We start from the raw sequence: 20,981 nt of genomic DNA, 5'->3' as shown, positions 1-20,981 counted from the left end.
ACCCGTTGAGATACTACCGCTAGAGTCTTATGGGGTCCTTTGACTGGCCAGATAGTACTACAGTGGATCCTTCTCTCTGGTTACGGTTCATTTTCCATTTGCCTACACGTACACCGAATAGTCTGGCCTATTCTTTACAGATTTTCCTCTATCTTCATACACCTGAGAACACAGATTACCAAACAATTTTTTTTCAACCAAGGGGTTAACTACTGCACTGTAATTGATCTGTAGCTACTTTCCTCTTGGTAAGGGTAGAAGAGACTTTAGCAATGGTAAGCAGCCCTTCTATGAGAAGGACACACCAAAATCAAACCATTCTTCTCTAGTCTTGGGTACTGCCATAGTCTTCCACTGTCTTGGGTTAGAGTTCTCTTGCTTGAGGGTACACTCGGGCACGCTATTCTATCTAGTTTCTCTTCCTCTTGTTTTGTTAATTTTTTTTTTTGTAGTCTATATAAGAAATATTTATCTCAATGTTATTACTCATAAATTATTTTATTTTTCCTCGTTTCCTATCCTCACTGGGCCATTTTCCCTGTTGGGTCCCCTGGGCTTATAGCATCCTGCTTTTCCAACTAGGGTTGTAGCTTAGCAAGTAATAATAATAATAATAATGATGATAATAATAATAATTTGGTTACTGCTTGAATGGACTTCCTAGCTTGTGAAATATATATATTTTTTTTATGATTTTGTAAAAATGTTGTCATTTTTACCTAATGTGATTATATTGGTTGCTTTTTAAATAGATTGGTCTTATTCGGAATATTCTATCTTTATAGTTATTTTGTTAAGGGGGCAGATTACTTTGTAGAAATTAATATATCAACAAAGAAATTATATCATTTATGGCATTTGCAAATTAGATCCTGCTTCTTTGACGTTATTCTGTTATTCTACAAGCAAAACCTTTAATAAAGACGGATTGTGATAAAAAAGAATAAGTTGGAATGATAATTTTATTAGCTTTCTGTAAAGAAAAAATATAATCCCACTATGCGAGACTGCTTTTTTAAATCTCTAATAATGTTATCAAAGTAACAGTATTGAATAAGAGTGCACAAAGGATTGCTAGCCTTTATATACATACAAATTGATTTGCACATTTATTCTCTCTTTACACAATGGATGTCCTGTAGTTACGCCGTGTGTTTAGGAATGTAGTTACAGACTTGACCGAAGAGTCTTACATCCCAGAGGTTGCCTTTCTTAAAAGCTACTACTGGAATCCTCGATACCGGAACCTGTGACATCGTGAGCTGAGGAGATTTCGCCAGAAGGCATCGTCGTGTGATAGTTTTCGTGTTGCGTTGAATCTTTAGGACTGTGTACATCTCTCTTCACAATGGATTGCAAAGAAGAGGAACCCTTATCGGCTGACTGGGATTCCAGTATGAAATTTCTGTTCTCGTTGGAGTCTGAGCCTCTATTTTCAGAGAAGTCAGAGTACTGGGATGGGTACAAAATGGCCCTGGAGTAAGCATAGAGGTTTTTGTCTTCTTCACAGTCGCTACAAGGAATCTGGAGGTCGAGAGAACGGCCATAGCGAAGGATGTCGTTGTAGCTACGGCGGAATCTATTGACGAAAGGAATGAATGATAATTAGATATTTTAGAATAACATTAAAAGTAAATAGATTCAAATACAGCTTTTTCAGTCGTGAATTATAATTAAGAATGTTTAATTTTCTAACACGTGATATAGGTATGTTGCATTGGTACTACTGACAGTCCTTACGTATGGAGGGCGTTTAAGATTTCGGTCTCTTATTCTCTCAAAGAAAAATAAAGTTTTCTAAAAGTCCCTGTAACACACTCGCATTATATATATATATATATATATATATATATATATATATATATATATATATGCGTGTGTGTGTGTATTTGAATATAATGTATGTCTGTTTATGTGTACGTGCACACACAGACACACACACACACACACACACACACATATATATATATATATATATATATATATATATATATATATATGTGTGTGTGTGTGTGTGGGTGATTACTATTTGCTGTAGGCCTACATTGATTTCCATTGAAGTATGGCTCTACTAGATTTTACATAACTCGCTTTCGGCAAAATACTTGGACGAGGCTGCTAGCCCTGCCCATCTTGTGTCACGTATATAATTTCCTACTTTAATCAAGAGAGAGAGAGAGAGAGAGAGAGAGAGAGAGAGAGAGAGAGAGAGAGAGAGAGAGAGAGAGAGAGAGCGTATAAATAATGTAAATTTGACCTTACTTCCGCAATTTGTTTTGCTGTCTGCCAGACTGCTGCAAGACGCGTTTGATCTCTGCGTCTAATCCGTTGCCGCTTCCCTTTCGAAGCCCGAGGCTGAAGGCCACTGGAGATCTCTCCAGGGAAACAGGACCGCTAACAGGCAGGCAATTCCCATCGTCGTCGCACACCGTTGGGTCAAATCTGAACACAGGAAACTTGCCGTGGTGTTTTATCGCCTTTGTTTCTGTATTGTACGGTTGGACACAGAAATTCCTGGTTTGCCTCGCTCTAACGAAGTGTACCCAGTCACAACATTATTGCGCAGCGAATTCCTTTGTTTTCCCCCAACCACACTATCTGTTTGGTTACTCGATGCGAAGTAATTATGTGACAGGGTGCACTTCTTTGGAGTGAGGTGTGTCAAAGACGCTGTGTCCAACTGTACGTCGAAGACAGTTTATTTGGATAACTAAGATAATATTTAGTTTCCTGTAGGGCTGGTACCAGAAAGAGTAAAGGAACATATGGGAAGAGGTTCCTAAAATAACCCAACGTAGCTGACGTAAAAAAAATAAGATAGCATTACAGTTTACAGTATTCCCCCTGGAACTCAAAGTAGACCCGATTCTTTCCTACAGAGCAGTTGGCAGGAAATTGAATTGTAAACCTGAGATCATTCAATCAGTTAATCATCACAATGCCTTCTTGAACAATTTTATATTTTTCTTAAGTCAAGTAATTGACTAATGTAGTACTGCGTTCATGACAAATGTGTTAGAACGAGAGAGAGAGAGAGAGAGAGAGAGAGAGAGAGAGAGAGAGAGAGAGAGAGAGAGAGAGAGAGAGAGAGAGAGAGAGAGAGAGCAGACGAGCAAACCTACCTGACACTTTCTTCATCGGCGCTTCTCTTGGCTACATCAAGGCTGCGTCGAAACCTGAGGTAATTGAAATATAAAAAAGATATTAAACAACTTCTGATGATTCTTGAAGTCTCTGGTTCGGGTAGTATTTTGAGGTAAGACCTTTGCAACGGCGCATCTATCTGCCAAACATTTTTTTTTACGGCTTTGAAACTTTACTACATCAGGAAAAGAGACATTTTTATTTTTTATTTATCCTGGTGCCAATGCTGCTAAACCTCCTACAACATTCACGTATATATCTTAAATTCTTTTGACTTTGAAATCATATGAATTAGTAGATATGTGAATCACAGTAAGGTTTTCAATTTTAGTAGGTATATTTGGTTGTTAACTTATTGCCAGGCAGCAATTTATTGCCCCTGGAAAGAAGGGAGGCCTGTTGAATATGCCTATTATTTCATGATTTGTAATCGCAAGACAAGCCCAATAGAATAAACGCGAGTATCTAGCAGAATTCTTATAAAAGAAATCATAATTGGGACTATGTTGTAGAAAAGTACAAATAATCCTTATGATAACAGCATTTTGTCCATAATCATCAGTAGAAGAAATGCGAAAAATAGCTGATACAAAAAGAAAACTAACGGATAAGAATTAAAAAAAGAAAAGAAATCTGTGCCAAAAAAGCTGTCATTTATAAGGCCAAAAAAACGTGACTTTAAGAAGAAAGGAAGAAAAAAGAAAGAAGGACCTTTCTTCACGGGGCTATTTTACCTGTTGGAGGCCTTGGACTTTTAGCATCCTGTCTTTCCAACCAGGGCTGTAGCTTAGCTAAAGATAATAATAAAGATCTAAATAAAATACATAATTCTGAGCTGAATCTTTGACTGACCTGAAGGTGGGCGAAACCCAGACCACAGAGTCACTGTCAGGGGAAACCATTTTGGTGACCCTCGGTTGCCTAGCGACCACAAAGGGAGGCCTGGATGCTTGAATGATGCAAGGCAACATGGCGAAGAGTAACCAAGAGATGGCGTTCATGTCGCTTGCAAATCCTGAAATTAATGAAGGATAAGATTACAAAAAAGTCTCTCTCTCTCTCTCTCTCTCTCTCTCTCTCTCTCTCTCTCTCTCTCTCTCTCTCTCTCTCTCTCTCTCTCTCTCTGATTTTGTTTTTTTTACTGGCAAAACAGTCAATTAATATTAAGTAATGCACAAGTTGCTATCGAATTATTTATCAAGTATTTTTTCCTACATTTGCATAGAATTATTATCATTATTATTATTATTATTATTATTATTATTATTATTATTGTTATTATTATTATTATTATTGATATTATTATTATTATTATTTTTATTATTATTATTATTATTATTATTATTATATGCTGATTCATCTCAGATATGAATGACTTGGATGTTCAAAATTAATTTCCCAGTAAACTCCATACACATTCTCTCCATTACAGACGCAATGCCTTCAGTGTACTTCACACGGTGTATTGTAGGCAGCCCTAATAAATATTTGCAGCGTCCCATCGAACCCTAGATTCACCCAATTTTTTTTCCATCTGGTTTTAAATTCGTTCCTTTCTTTCTCTCTTTCATCCTGCATGCCTGTTTTCCAGTCTTTCAAATTTGGCTCTATGTGCAACTGCAGATTGTTCCTTCAGTTGTATCTCGGTGCTGAGTGGCCTCCCTGCCCCAGCTCTTGACCATATGGCCTGAATTCATTGGACCTTATGGCCTAAATTCATTGGACTTTATGGCCTAAATTCATTGGATCATTGGGCTAAATTCATTGGATCATTTGACCTAAATTCATTAGACCATATGACCTAAATTCATTGGACCGTATGGTCTAAATTCATAAGTACAATTATAAACAATGTATAATTAGCTCTGTACTATTGAGCAATGAGTATTAATTCGAGACCTTTGAAGAACTACGGTATCTCGATGACATAGACTCTTTGAATTACTAATTGGAAGTCATCTGAGTATCTTTTAATGACCACAAGAGTTCTAGCTTGAATGGGCTATCATTTTCAGAGTATCGGTAGATTGGACAAGATTGACAAACGATGTAGTTGATTCAAGAGTTGATCAAATCAATCAATCAATGTAAGGTTAACGCAATCAACTCACCTCAGGTAGGGTACAAAGGAAGAGAAGAAGCGACAACTCTGTGGGAGAAGCGACGAATGCGACATTCCAGATTCCGGACTCTCCTTTTATAAATTGCCTGAGGAGTAACCTCCCTATCATCCCTCTCCTCCCCTCTCCCCTCCTCCTTGCCCCGAAATAAGGATGCGATTACCTTCAATTGCTGCAAATTCTCCCTCGGAGGGATCACCTCCTCTGTAGGTGGAGAGACGAGGTCGGATGGATTCAGAAAATCTGAAATAGTTTTTTTTTCTTTTATGTTGAAAATTGATATTGAAAAAGAAATTCTGATTTGTAAAGGACACAAGAGGGATTCCGTGGAAATATTTCAAATTAGAACATGTTAAGGGTAAATGACAATAAGTTGCTCAGATAAAAAAAAAAGAAAAAAAAAAAAAAGGATGGAGCGTGATAATAGACATGAAGGAAAATCTCCGTTATGAAAGTAGTATCTATGAATAATACCATCAGTAGTTGCCAAACAATTTATTTTGATGATATGCGTACGTTTTCATTACTATTATTAGTTCTAAAAACACGAACGAAGCAATTCTTTTTATTAATATTTAAGTTTCAGCGATAGGTGAAACATCCATTGCCAAGAATGATATTGCTCTTTTGAGATGTATTCGTAACGATTTTTTTTTTTTTGTAAAAGGGAAAAAAAAAACTTTTTGCATATTATCAAGGAGGACTCTAGCATTGCCTTCGACTTCTGAAAACATATTCTTTTATTACTGAATATTTCTGGCGATCATTTTCAACAGAGAAGTTCTTATACGTTTGGTCTATTGTTTTTTAACAGAGATATCATTATGCATTTGGTCTTCTCATTTTGTCATGACTGACCTGATGTATAGTCGCAGATGACTTTCCATATCTCTCTCTTCTCTTTTTTCTTGTCTGGAGTATTTCTTATCTCCTTTGCTTGCAACAAACTTTGTCATCCTAGTTTCCTGATTGGCTGAACTGCAAACTTCATGAAAATCACAATATTCCCAAAATTTATTTTGCAGTTTGATTTTTGTTTTGTTTAATGCGTGCTATTTTCTAAGTTTGTAAATGGATGAGGTAATCTATAAAAAAAAAAACCACAAGAAAGCTGATTTTTGTTGTCTGTTAGAGAAGCTAATTATAGTTTTTCCTCAAATAATAGAATCGTTTTTATTTAATTGAAATTTTTTTTAAATTTATGCATATTAGCAGGCCACATGAAGAGAGTGCTTAATTTTTATGCCAAATAGATTATTCATTTTTCCAGAAGTTATATATACTATTTTTTTGCATTATGGTTCTCCTTTGGGTCAATGCTTTCATTCTCGATCATTTTCAAAAGGATTTCTTATAATCTGAAAGGCCATTTTGTAAAAATTACATTTTGAAATGAGGCCACTTTGTTATTGTCATTGATGCAAAATAAATATCATTTTTACTCCTTCAAAAATAGATTATTTCTACTGCCATCAAGTTCATTTGCCATTAAATAAAAGTGTTTATGATATGTATTAAAAGTATTCCAAATGATTACTTCATCATGAAATATTAGTGTACAGCAAGGAAGAATCATAATTGATAGGCGGGGGGGGGGGGGGGTTGGGAGTGTTTGACTTTGTGAAATTGAATAAATTTCAGAAGCTAAGATTTCAACCGAACGATTTCTTGATCAGAGTCAGTTCTCTGGTCCAGAGACAGACGAGATCGCCTTTCTTGAGAGAAAAATTGGCTGTAATAATGCCGTGTCCAGGGACCAAGAATTTTTTCAATTACAGCTAAGTGTGTGGCCTTTAACAACATCCCATGGGCTTTGCTTGTGCCTTAAAGGGATGATTGAAATCTGTTTTGGAAACTGAAATGAAACCAGGAGAATACTTTACTTATTACTTTATTCTAAGAGGTGTTTTCAGGTCATATCGCACCGAATAACCTACAAGATCTGTCGTATACATTGTTAGGTCTTTAGAGTATCACACAGAGTATACCGTGTTAATAGTGAAATCCTCATTATGAAATCAAGTAGAAAAAAGTTAAGTCTTCAGATACCTTTAGAAAGCATTAATATCTTTTGTTTCATCAGCCGTTCTGCCAATTTTCGCTTCTTTATCTGGAACAATCTTGGAAGTAAAAAAACTTTTGGAAACTATGGAAGGGTTTTAGTATTCCATTAATTTGGGTTCCAGTATTGTAATAAAATGGGTTCCAGTGTTATATTGAAATGATTCCAGTAGTGCACTAAAATTGGTTCCTGCATTGTATTAAAATAGGTTCCAGTGTTATATTGAAATGGATTCCAGTATTGCAGTGAGATAGATTGCTGTCTTGTATTGAAAAGGGTTCCAGTATTGCATTAAAATGGGTTCCATTATTAAAATGAAATGGATTCCAGTATTGCACTGAAATTGGTTCCTGTCTTATATTGAAAAGGGTTCCAGTATTGTATTAAAATGGGTTCCAGTATTCTAATGAAATGGATTCCAGTATTGCACTAAAATGGGTTTTCAGTATTCAAATGAAATGAATTCCAGTATTGCTCTAAAATTGGTTCCTGTATTGTATTGAAATGAATTCCAGAATTGCGCTGAAATTATTGGTTTCTGTATTGTATTGAAATGAATTCAAGTATTGTATTAAAAAGGGTTCCAGTATTGTATTAAAAATGGGTTCCAGTATTCTAAAGAAATGGATTCCAGTATTGCACTTTGGGATCCAGTATTGTAGTAAATTGGGTTCCAGTATTGTGGTGAAATGGATTCCAATATTACACTGAAATTAGTTCCTGTATTATATTGAAGTGTGTAGGCTATAGTATTGTATTGAAATGGTTTCCAGCATTTTATTAGAATGGGATTCCAGTACTGTACCGAAATGGATTCAAGTATTATTTTGAAATGAATTCCAGTATTACACTGAAATCGGTTCCAGTATCACATCAAAATGGGTTCCAGTATTGTATTGAAATAAATGACAGTATTATACTGAAATGGGTTCGAGGATTGTATTGAAATAGTTTGTATTATTATATTAAAATGGGTTCCAGTATTAAATTGTAATGGATTCCTGGATTGCACTGAAATATGTTCCTGTATTCTTTAAAACGGGTCCCAGTATTGCACTTAAAATGATTTCTGTATTGTATTGAAATGAATTGCAGTATTGAACTGAAATGGATTCCAGTTTTTATTGAAATGGGTTCCAGTGTAGTATTTGAAGTGAATTCCAGTAGTGCACTGAAATGGGTTCCAGTATGATATTGAAATAGGTGGTAGTATTGTATTAATATAGATTCCAGTATTAGATTGCAATGGATTCCAGGATTGCACTTAAATTGGTTCCTGTATTCGTTGAAATGGGTTCCAGGATTATATTGGAATGGATTCCAGTATTACTCTTAAATCAGTTCCTCTATTGTATTAAAATGAGCTTCAGTGTTATATTGAAATAGATTCCAGTATTGAACTGAAGTTGGTTTCTGTGTTGTATTGAAATGGGTTCCAGTATTGTATCAAAATGGGTTCCAGTGTAATACTGAAATGGATTCTAGTATTGCACTGAAATTGGTTTTTGTATTGTATTAAAATTTGTTCCAGTATTGTATTGAAATGGGCTCCAGTGTTATATTGAAATGGATTCCAGTATTGCAGTGAGATGGATTGCTGTCTTGTATTGAAAAGGCTTCCAGTATAGCATTAAAATGGGTTCTGGTATTGTAATGAAATTGATTACATTATTGTCTGAAATTGGTTCCTGTATGGTATTGAAGTGGGTTCCAGTATTATATTGAAATGGATTCCAGTTTGTATTGAAATGGGTTCCAGTGTAGTATTTGAAGTGAATTCCAGTAGTGCACTGAAATGGGTTCCAGTATGATATTAAAATAGGTGGTCGTATTGTATTAATATAGATTCCAGTATTAGATTGCAATGGATTCCAGGATTGCACTTAAATTGGTTCCTGTATTCGTTGAAATGGGTTCCAGGATTGTATTGGAATGGATTCCAGTATTACTCTGAAATCAGTTCCTGTATTGTATTAAAATGAGCTTCAGTGTTATATTGAAATAGATTCCAGTATTGAACTGAAGTTGGTTTCTGTGTTGTATTGAAATGGGTTCCAGTATTGTATCAAAATGGGTTCCAGTGTAATACTGAAATGGATTCTAGTATTGCACTGAAATTGGTTTTTGTATTGTATTAAAATTTGTTCCAGTATTGTATTGAAATGGGCTCCAGTGTTATATTGAAATGGATTCCAGTATTGCAGTGAGATAGATTGCTGTCTTGTATTGAAAAGGCTTCCAGTATAGCATTAAAATGGGTTCTGGTATTGTAATGAAATTGATTACATTATTGTCTGAATTTGGTTCCTGTATGGTATTGAAGTGGGTTCCAGTATTATATTGAAATGGATTCCAGTTTGTATTGAAATGGGTTCCAGTGTAGTATTTGAAGTGAATTCCAGTAGTGCACTGAAATGGGTTCCAGTATGATATTGAAATAGGTGGTCGTATTGTATTAATATAGATTCCAGTATTAGATTGCAATGGATTCCAGGATTGCACTTAAATTGGTTCCTGTATTCGTTGAAATGGGTTCCAGGATTGTATTGGAATGGATTCCAGTATTACTCTGAAATCAGTTCCTGTATTGTATTAAAATGAGCTCCAGTGTTATATTGAAATAGATTCCAGTATTGAACTGAAATTGGTTTCTGTGTTGTATTGAAATGGGTTCCAGTATTGTATCAAAATGGGTTCCAGTGTAATACTGAAATGGATTCTAGTATTGCACTGAAATTGGTTCCTGTATTGTATTGAATTGGGTTTCTGTATTGTATCAAGATGGGTTCCAGTGTAATACTAAAATGGATTCTACTATTACACTGAAATTGATTCTTGTATTGTTTTAAAATTTGTTCCAGTATTGTATTGAAATGGGCTCCAGTGTTATATTGAAATGGATTCCAGTATTGCAGTGAGATGGATTGCTGTCTTGTATTGAAAAGGCTTCCAGTATAGCATTAAAATGGGTTCTGGTATTGTAATGAAATTGATTACATTATTGCACTGAAATTAGTTCCTTTCTAATATTGAAAAGGGTTCCAATATTGTATTAAATAGGGTTCTGGTATTATATTGAAATGGATTCCAGTCTTGTATCGAAATTGGTTCCTCTATTGTATTGAAATGGCATCCAGGAATGTAATTAAATGGGTTTCAGTATTGTGGTGAAATGAATTCCAACATTACACTGAAATTAGTTCTTTTATTATTATTGAAATTGGTTAAAGTATTGTATTAAAATAGGTTCCAGTGTTATATTGAAATGGTTTCCAGTATTTTATCAAAATGGGATTCCAGTATTGTATTGAAATGGATTCCAGTATTTTAGTGAAATAAATTCCAGTATGACACTGAAATCGTTTCCAGTATTATATTAAAATGGGTTCCAGCATTGTATTGAAATGAATTCCAACATTACACTGAAATTAGTTCCTTTATTATATTGAAATGGGTTAAAGTATTGTATTAAAAAGGGTTCCAGTGTTATATTGAAATGGTTTCCAGTATTTTATCAAAATGGGATTCCATTATTGTATTGAAATGGATTCCAGTATTTTAGTGAAATGAATTCCAGTATGGCACTGAAATCGTTTCCAGTATTATATTAAAATGGGTTCCAGTATTGTAGGGAAATAAATTCCAGTATTGTACTGAAATGGGTTCCAGTATTGTATTAAAACAGTTTGTAGTTTTATATTAAAATGGCTTCCAGTCTTATATTGAAATGGAATCCAGAATTGCACTGAAATTTATTCCTGTATTATTTAAAATGGGTTCCAGTATTGCATTGAAAATGGTTCAAGTATTGTATTAAAATAAGTTAGAGTGTTGTATTAAGATGAATTCCAGTATTGCACTGAAATGGGTTCCAGTATTGTATTGAAATACTTTGTAGTATTATATTAAAATGGGTTCCAGTATTGTATTGAAATACTTTGTAGTATTATATTAAAATGGGTTCCAGTATTATATTGTAATGGATTCCTGAATTGCACGGAATTAGGTCCAAGTATTGCATTGAAAACGATCCCTGTATTATATTGAAATGAATCCCAGTATTGCACAGAAATAATTTCCAGTTTTGTATTGGAATGAATTACAGTATTGAACTGAAATGGGTCTCAGTTTTGTATTAAAATGGGTTCCAGTAATAAATTACAATGGATTCAAGGATTGCACTTAAATTGGTTCCTGTATTCGTTGAAATGGGTTCCAGAATTGTATTGGAATGGATTCCGGAACTACAATGAAATTGGTTCCTGAATTGTATTGATATGCGTTCCAGTATTGTATTAATTGTGTTCCAGTATTATATTAGAATGTATTCCAGTATTGCACTGAAATTGGTTCCTGTATTGTATTGAAATGGGTTTCAGTATTGTATTAAAATGGGTTCCATTGTTGTATTGAAATGGGTTTTGGTCTTTTATTGATATGGGTTCCAGTATTTTATTGAAATGGATTCCAGTATTGTATTGAAATGGATTCCAGTATTACACTAAAATTGATTCCTGTATTGTATTGAAATGGGTTTCAGTATTGTATTAAAATGGGTTCCAGTGTTGTATTGAAATGGGTTTTGGTCTTATATTAATATGGGTTCCAGTATTGTACTGAAATGGATTCCAGTATTGCACTGAAATTAGTTCTTGTATTGTACTGAAATGGGTTCCAGTATTTTATTGAATTGGGTTCCAGTATTGTATTGAAATTGATTCCAGTATTACACTAAAATTGGTTCCTGTATTCTATTGAAATTGGTGCCATTATTGTACTTAAATGGGCTCCATTATTGTATATAAATAATTCCAGTATTCTATTAAAATGGATTCCAGTAATGCACTGAAATTGGTTTTATTATTGTATGGAAATGGGTTCCGAGATTTTATCAAATTGGGTTTCAGTATTGCATAGAAATGGATTCCAGTATTACACTGAAATTGGTTCCTGTACTGTATTGAATTTGGTTCCAGTATTGTATTAAAAGGGGTTCCATTGGTGTCTTTAAATGGATAGTAGGGGGCTGAAATTGGGTCTTTTATTATATTGAAATGGGTTCGAGTATTGTATTGAAATGAATTCCAGCATTGTAATAGGATGGGTTCCAGTACTGTATTAACATGGGTTCCAGTATTGTATTGAAATGTATTTCAGTACTGCACTGGAATTGGTTCCTGTATTGTATTGAAATGAATTCAAGTATTGTATTAGGATGGGTTCCAGTATTGTATTGAAATGTTTTCCAATACTGCACTGAAATTGGTTCCTGTATTACATTGAAATGGGTTCCATTGTTGCATTAAAATGGGTTCCAGTATTATATTGTAATGGATTCCTGAATTGCACTGAAAAGTGTTCCTGTAATGTATTGAAAAGAATTCTAATATTGCACTGAAATGGGTTCCAGTTTTGTATTAAAATGGATTTCAGTGCAGTATTGAAGTGAGTTCTAGTATTGCACTGAAATGGGTTCCAGTATTATATGGAAATGGGCTTTAATATTTTAATAAAATTGGTTCTAGTATTATATTGCGATGGATTCCAGAATTGCACTTAAATAGGTTCCTATATTCGTTGAAATGGGTTCCAGAATTGTATTGAAATGGAAATCAGGGATATCAGCATTGCACTGAAATTTGTTCCTGTATTGTATTGAAATGTGTTTCAGTATTATATTAAGATGGGTTCCATTGTTGTATTGAAAAGGGTTCCGATAATATATCAATATGGGTTCCAGTATTGTTTTGAAATGGATTCCAGCATTGCACTGAAATTGGTTCCTGTATTGTATTGAAATGAGTTCCAGTATTGTATTAAAATGGGTTCCATTATAGTGTTTAAATGGATTCCAGTATTGTATTAAGATGGGTCCCAGTATTGTAATGAAATGGATTCCAGTATTGCACTAAAATTGGTTCCTGTTTTGTATTGAAATTGGTTCCGGGATTGAATTAAATTTTTCCAGTACTGTAATGAAATGAATTCCAGTATTGTAATGAAAATGGTTCTTATCTTGTATTGAAATAGGTACCAGTATTGTATCAAAATGGGTTCCATTATTGTATTTAAATGGATTCCATTCCAGTATTGCACTGAAATATGTTCCTGTATTGCATTGAAAAGGATTCCAGTATTGCACTGAGATTAGTTACTGCATTATATTGAATTGTGCTCTAGGATCGATTAAGATGGGTTCCAGTATTGCATTGAAATGGATTCCAGTATTGCACTGAAATCGGTTCCTGTATTGTATTAAAATGGGTTCCATTATTGTATTAAAACGGGTTCCTGTATTGTAATGAAAAGGATTCCAGTATTGCACTGAAATATGTTTGAGTATTGTATTATTATGGGTTCAAGTATTGTATTGAAATCGATTCCAGTATTGTACTGAAATCGGTTCCTGTATTTTATTGAAATGGGGTCCAGTATTTTATTGAAACTGGGTTCCAGTATTGTATTTAAATTTATTCCAATATTGCACTGAAATTGATTCCTGTATTCTATTGGAATGGGTTTCAGTCTTTATTAATACGGGGGCAAGTATTGTATTGAAATGGATTCCAGTATTTGCACTGAAATCGATTCCTGCAATGTATTAAAATAGGTTCCATTATTGTATTAAAACGGATTCCGGTATTGTATTGAAATGGATTCCACTATTGCACTGAAATTAGTTACTGTATTTTATTGAAATATGTTTGATTATTGTATTATTATGGGTTCCTGTATTGTATTGAAATGGGGTCCAGTATTTTATTAATAGGGGTTCCAGTATTGTATTGAAATTTATTCCATTATTGCACTAAAATTGGTTCCTGTATTGTATTGAAATGGGTTCCAGTATTGTATTGAAACTGGGTTCCAGTATTGTATATAAATTTATTCCAATATCGCACTGAAATTGATTACTGTATTGTATTGAAATGGGTTCCGGTATTGAAATGGATTCCAGTACTGCACTGATATTGGTTCCTTTATTGTATTGAAATGGATTCCAGTATTATATTAATATGTGTTTTTAAACACAAGACTTACCTGGTGGTTATATATATAGCTTATGTTCCTGATGTTATGGCAGAAAATTCAAAACTTTCGCCAGTCGCCGATTGGATAGCCAGGTGTGCTACATTCGCCCTTACCATAGGAAAGGTGAGGTTAAAGTGTTTGGCTCATCATCAGATGATGATATTCCTAAAAGAGGCTGGCATCAAGCGTCCAGACCTCTTAAGAGGAAATTTGACAAGCGTCCTTCCAGGACATCACAAGCAGGCTGTAGTCATTGGAGCAGCCCTGAACACTTTTCTTCCGAGGAAAGCTCGCCTTCTAAGCATCCTGCTAGGACGTTAGATTCTGTTGAGAATCGTCCTGCTATTGAGCAGTTATCTGAACCGGGCGGAACCTCGGTTCATGCTCCTCCACGTCCTTCAGATTGGCTCTCGCCCGCTGGATGCTCTAAGCGGTCTTTGAGCGGGGGAGAGGACGAGCCTGCGATTGACTTTTCGCAAGCAGATTCTAATTTTGATATGTTGCAAGAAATGCAGCAGATGCTTTCATCATTCATGAAAAGCTACCAGACTACGGAAGCCTCCTCTCTAAACGCTAAACGGCGCAAGGCGTCGAGTCGGGAAATGCTTGTTGATCAAGTTTCTAAACGCGTTGAGCGTTCTGCGACGCGTAGTGTCCTACGTCCTGATGAACGTGACCATAAACGTCCTAGACGTGAGGTTGAACGTCATGCCTTTCAGGAAGTTGAGCGTCCTCCTAATCGAAGTGCTGTTCATGCGCTTAGTAGTGATAGTGAACGTCCTACTACAAGCGCTTTCGAGCGTTCAGCAAGGCACAATGTCGAGCGTCTTCTTGAGCGTTCTTGTTTAGCTAAGCAGGACGTTGTGCATCCTCCAGGACGTGATGTCGAACGTCCTCCCATCGAGCGTCTTCCAGGATACGAGCATCCTCCGGGACGTGACGTCAGGCGTCCTCCCATCGAGCGTTCGCCAGAACACAAGCGTCCTCCGGGGCGTGACGTTGAGCGTTCTTCCATCGAGCGTCCTCCGGGACGTGACGTCGAGCATCCTCCTGCACGCGATGTAGAACAGCAAACAGTCAGACAGGTTGTTGAACGAGACCCAGTACTTCTTAGCTCTGATCGCGCAGATCGCGAGCGTTCCGAAGAGCGTCAAGGGTCTTTGTCGGAGGAAGAAGTTGATGTTCCTCTTTCTCAATACCGAGCCTTTTGAGGAGTTCTCTGAAGAGGAAGACTCTAAGTCTTTTCGTCCTTCGGTAGACTTAAAGAAGCTCATGAAGGTTTTTCATGGTGAGTTTCCAGGGTCTTTTGTTCCTGTTGCTCCACGATCGCCTCCATCGGAATTCACTCTTGGGAAGCCTAAGAAGAAGTCTCTGTTCACCAGAATGGTGCTGTCTCGTTCATCAAAAAGAGCACTTGCATTGATGGGAGACTGGATGGGTTCCAAGAAGGAACAAGGGAAAGCGGCCTTCGCGTTCCCCCTTCTAGATTGGCATCTAGGTCCAGTATATGGTACAATACGGGAGAAGTTCTCAGCTTGGGAATTCCTGCCTCTGCCCAGGGAGGCTTCTCAAGCATGGTAGACTCTCTCTGTAGATCGGCCATGAGGAAGACCAAGGTTTTTTGGTCTACCTCTGAATTGGGCCATCTGCTCAAAGGTGTCTTTAGAGCCTTCGAGGTATTTAACTTCCTTGATTGGACTCTAGGGGCCTTGGGCAAGAAGGTGGCTACGCTCAAGGAAGGGGACTCTCCAAGATTAATCCATGTCATGTCCTGCATGGATAAGGCGTTGCGAGACGGGGCGAATGATTTGGCAGCGATTTTTACAGCAGGCATTCTCAAGAAGAGAGCCCAGTTGTGTTCATTTCTGTCGGTAGGGGTTACTCCCTTTCAGAAATCTGAATTGTTGTATGCTCCGCTGTCCGTCATCTCTGTTCTCACAAGATCTTATTAGGGAAATTTCTTCTGCGTTAATGCAGAAGGCCACTCAAAACCTAGTCTCGAAGACGGCAAGGAAAGTGTTACCATCATCTTTTGTTAGCCGCAAACCTAAAGAAGTTACTCCTTTTCCAAAGTTTTCCCAGCCCTTTCGAGGAAAGTCTTCCAGTAGAGGTAACTTTAAATCAGATGGAAGGGGAACTAAGATAAGAGGAGCCAAGACAGGGCGAAGCATAGTCTGACTGCTCTCGCCTTCAGGCAGTAGGAGCCAGACTACACGCCTTCTGGCAGGCATGGGAGAAGAGGGGTGCAGATCTTTGGTCAGTCCAACTTCTAAAGAAGGGCTACAGGGTTCCTTTTATAAAGCAACCTCCTTTAAGGTTAACCCCAGTGGATCTCTCTCCCAGGTACAGAGAGGAATTAAAGAGGCAAGCATTACAGCTTCAAGTGTCTCTCTTGTTGGAGAAGGGGGCTATAGAAAGGGTACAGGACTGGCAGTCACCAGGGTTTCACATCCGCCTTTTCCTGGTTCCCAAAAACTCGGGGGAATGGCGTCCAGTCCTGGACGTAAGTGCTCTCAACGACTTTATCCAGAAGACAAGTTCTCAATGGAGACGTCGAAGTCAGTGCTTGCAGCAGTAAGGAAAGGCAACTGGATGGTCTCAATGGACCTCCAGGATGCTTATTTCCACATCCCGATTCATCCGAGATTCAAGCATTTTCTGAGGTTCGTATTCCAGGGAGATGTCTTTCAGTTTCGAGCCCTGTGTTTCGGCCTCAAACTGCCCCACAAATCTTTACGAAGCTTATGCTCAATGTAGCAAGGATTCTCCACTCAAGAGGCATCAGAGCCTCCCTGTACTTAGACGATTGGCTTCTAAGAGCTTGCTCTCAAGATCGTTGACAGAAGAATTAGGTCTTCTGGTCAACAAGGACAAATCTTCTCAGACGCCATCACAAGAGATTCTCTATTTAGGGATGATGATACGGAGTCGAGTTTTTCGGGCTTTTCCGTCTCCCTTCAGGACGGAGCAAGCTATCCAGAAAATACGTGCGTTTCTAGGAGAGCAGAGGTGTTCTGCGAGGAAGTGGATGAGTCTGTTGGCGACTCTCTCCTGGTTAGAACAGTTCGTCTCTCTGGGAAGACTGAATCTTCGACCGCTCCAATTTCACCTCAATTCTTACTGGAACAGGGAGAAGTATTTGGAGAAGGTGTGTATTCCAGTTACGGAGTCAGGGAAACGTTGCCTTCAGTGGTGGAACGACCCGATCAAGTTTCAGGAAGGTTGCTCATTAGAGCTGAAGAACCCAGACCTTGTGTTGTGCTCCGACGCTCGGACTCGGGGTGGGGAGCAACACTGGGCAAACTGGAAGTATCGGGGTCGTGGACGGAAATTCAGAAGTCCTTCCACATAAATCAAAAGGAGCTGCTAGCAGTCCTTTTGGCCCTGAAGAACTTCGAAGGGTCAGTCCAGAACAAGGTAATACAAGTTAATGCCGACAACACCACAGCATTGGCTTATATTGCCAAACAAGGAGGAACGCACTCGATTTCCCATTACGAGACGGCAAGAGATCTGCTCATCTGGGCAAAGGAAAGACAGGAGAAGAATGTTTTGGCGGACAGTCTCAGCAGGAAAGGACAAGTCCTATCCACAGAGTGGACGTTACACCTAGAAGTGTGCAAAAGTCTGTGGAAGCTTTGGGGTCGCCCTTACATAGACCTGTTCGCGACCTCAAAGACCAAGAGGCTAGAGACGTATTGCTCCCCAGTGCCAGATCTCGAAGCAGCACACACGGATGCGTTCCTGCTAGATTGGTCAATCTAGATGTGTACGCTTTTCCGCCTTTCAAGATCCTGTACAAAGTGCTACAAAAGTTTGTAACAAGCGAAGGGACCAGAATGACCTTGATAGCCACCTTCTGGCCCTCAAGAGAATGGTTCACAGAGGTACTGAAATGGATGGTGGACACTCCCAGAAGCCTCCCTTTGCGAGTAGATTTACTCAAACAACCCCACTTAGTAAGACACCATCAAAGCCTCCAAAGTCTTCGACTAACTGCCTTCAGACTATTGAATGACTCACAAGAGCTAGAGGCTTTTTGAAGGAGGTAGCTAGAGCGATTGCAAGAGCTAGAAGGTCTTCAACCATCAGAGTCTACCAATACAAGTGGGAAGATTTCAGGGAATGGTGCAGGGTCAACTCTGTTTCCTCTTCCAGTACCTCTGTAGCTCAAATTGCTGACTTTCTTTTATTCCTGAGAAGGAAGCGAATGTTTTCTACATCAACTATCAAGGGATACAGGAGTATGTTGGCGACTGTATTCAGGCACAGAAACCTGGACCTTTCAAATGATAAGGATCTACAAGAACTAATTAAATCCTTTGAGACAACAAAGCAACGACACCAAGATTCACCAGCTTGGAATCTGGATGTTGTTTTAAAGATTCATATGAGTGACAGATTTGAACCCCTGCACTCTACATCTCTGAAGGACCTCACGATGAAAACCTTTTTCTTGGTTAGTCTGGCAACGGCCAAGAGCGTTAGTGAAGTCCATGCATTCAGTAGAAATGTGGGTTTTCAGGATAATAAAGCGATCTGCTCATTACAGATTTTGCACCTGGCTGACGTGGTTGGAAATGAGTTAGAGAGAGTTTTATGTCCAGTAAGAGCCCTCAAGTTTTACTTAGACAGAACGAAAAAGTTAAGAGGCAAGTTGGAAGCACTGTGGTGCTCGGTGAAGAAACCCTCCTTGCCAGTGTCTAAGAATGCCCTGTCATACTTTATCAGACTTTTAATTAAAGAGGCTCATTCTCATTGCAGTGAGGCAGACTTTAGTCTTTTAAAGGTCAAGACTCACGAAGTGAGAGCTGTGGCAACCTCGGTGGCATTCAAACAAAACCGTTCGTTGCAAAGCATTATGGACACAACCTTCTGGAGAAGCAAATCTGTGTTCGCTTCACACTATTTGAGAAATGTCCAGACTCTATATGAGGACCGATACACTCTGGGACCGTTTGTAGCAGTGGGTACAGTGGTGGGGGAAGAATCCACCACTACTTTCCCATAATCCTAATACCTCTTCTCCTCTTGGAACTTTTATTTGGTGTTTTATGGTTGTCTTGTGGAGATTGCGACAGTCTTCCTCAATCATTGGTTTGTCAGGTGGTCTATTTTGTTCCTTGAGAGCACCCGGAAATGGGTATTAGAGGAGGCTCTGTCACAGAGAGGTGTGATCACCGGTTGGCAGGTCCTAGGGATCTTCAGCCCCCTGAGAGGACCGCTGGATCTCATAAGGAAAGCAGACAATGGCAGAGTATCATTGAAGTCAGCTTCCTTATCAGGTATGAACCCTTAAGCTTGTTTTGTATTTAAACTCTTAAGCAGAATTCCAACTATATTGGCTGTCTTTAACCCTCAACCAAAGGTGTTAATCAGCTATATATATAACCACCAGGTAAGTCTTGTGTTTAATAAAAATTTTATTTTTGTTGTAAAATAAATTTTTGAACATACTTACCTGGTGATTATACATAATTTAAATCCCCCCTCCTCCCCTCTAGAGACTAGAGGCATGGAAGATATGGATACCGATGGAATGGTTTCTAGGTACCTCGCAAGAGGCGCGCATGTAGCACACCTGGCTATCCAATCGGCGATTGGCGCGAGTTTTGAATTTTCTGCCGTGACGTCAGGGACATAAGCTATATATATAACCACCAGGTAAGTATGTTCAAAAATTTATTTTATAATGAAAATGACATTTCATAGTTATATTGAAATGGGTTCTAATATTGCATAGAACTTATTTCCCGGATTGTATTAAAATGGGTTCCAGTATTGTATTTAAATGTGTTCCAGTATTGTATTGAAAGGGTTTCTAGTATAGCACTTATATGGTTTCGTGTATTGTATTGAATTAGGTTCCAAGATTGTATCAATATGGGTTCCATTGTTATATTAAAATGGATTCCATTATTCCACTGAAATGGAATCCAGCATTATATAGAAATCATTTCCAGTAATATATTAAAATATGTTCCGGTATCATATTAAAAAGGGGTCTAGTATTGCAATTAAATTTGTTCCTGTAATGTCTTGATTTGGGTTTCTATATTGTATTGAAATGGGTTCCAGTATTGCACTGAAATGAGTTCCAGTATTGCACCGAAATGAGTTCCAGTATTGTATTAAAATGGTTTTCAGTATCATATTGAAATTGATTTCAACATTGCGCTGAAATTGATTACTATATTGTATTGAAATGTGTCCCAGTATTGTATGAAGATGGGACACTGTATCTTATTGAAATTAATTAAAGTGTCATATTGAAAAGGATTCCAGTATTGCATTGAAATTGGTCCGCATATTGTGTTGGAGTGGATTCCTGTATTGTATTGTAATGGGTTCCAGAATTGTATTGAAATGAATTCCAGTATTGCATTGAAATTGGTACCTGTATTGTATTGAAATGGGTGCCAGTATTTTATTAACATAGGTTTCAGTGTTATATTGAAGTAGATTCCAGTATTGTATTGAAATGGGTTCCAGTATTGTATTGAAATGGATTTTAGTATTGCACTAAGTTTGATACCAGTATTGTATTGGAATGGGTTCCAGTACTGTATTAAAATGGGATCCAGTATTGTATTAAAGTGAATTCTAGTATTTCATTTAAATGG

At 37.4% G+C, this 20,981-nt stretch overlaps 1 protein-coding gene across 1 annotated transcript; it reads right to left on the bottom strand.

The window, feature by feature from the left end:
• Positions 1-1,016: 1,016 nt before the first annotated feature.
• Positions 1,017-5,407, bottom strand: LOC137649704 (uncharacterized). Its single transcript, XM_068382664.1, has 5 exons — positions 5,256-5,407; positions 3,997-4,159; positions 3,123-3,176; positions 2,263-2,442; positions 1,017-1,579 (listed from the first exon to the last, which is right to left on the bottom strand). The coding sequence occupies exons 2-5, from the start codon at positions 4,143-4,145 to the stop codon at positions 1,213-1,215; spliced, it is 750 nt and encodes a 249-aa protein (XP_068238765.1). The 5' UTR covers positions 4,146-4,159; positions 5,256-5,407; the 3' UTR covers positions 1,017-1,212.
• Between the last annotated feature and the right edge of the window lie 15,574 nt (positions 5,408-20,981).

Source organism: Palaemon carinicauda, chromosome 11 (genome assembly GCF_036898095.1).
Source record: "Palaemon carinicauda isolate YSFRI2023 chromosome 11, ASM3689809v2, whole genome shotgun sequence".
Classification (NCBI taxonomy): Eukaryota; Metazoa; Arthropoda; class Malacostraca; order Decapoda; family Palaemonidae; genus Palaemon; species Palaemon carinicauda.
This window is presented reverse-complemented; position numbering and strand designations above follow the sequence as displayed.

What these genes read in the sequence shown, in the direction of transcription:
- LOC137649704 (XM_068382664.1), bottom strand. Translation starts at nt 4,145, where the DNA reads ATGAACGCCATCTCTTGGTTACTCTTCGCCATGTTGCCTTGCATCATT. An exon ending in GCCGATGAAGAAAGTGTCAG is followed by an intron (nt 2,443 to 3,122) that starts GTAGGTTTGCTC and finishes TCCTGTGTTCAG; the next exon opens with ATTTGACCCAACGGTGTGCG. An exon ending in CAGCAAAACAAATTGCGGAA is followed by an intron (nt 1,580 to 2,262) that starts GTAAGGTCAAAT and finishes TTTCGTCAATAG; the next exon opens with ATTCCGCCGTAGCTACAACG.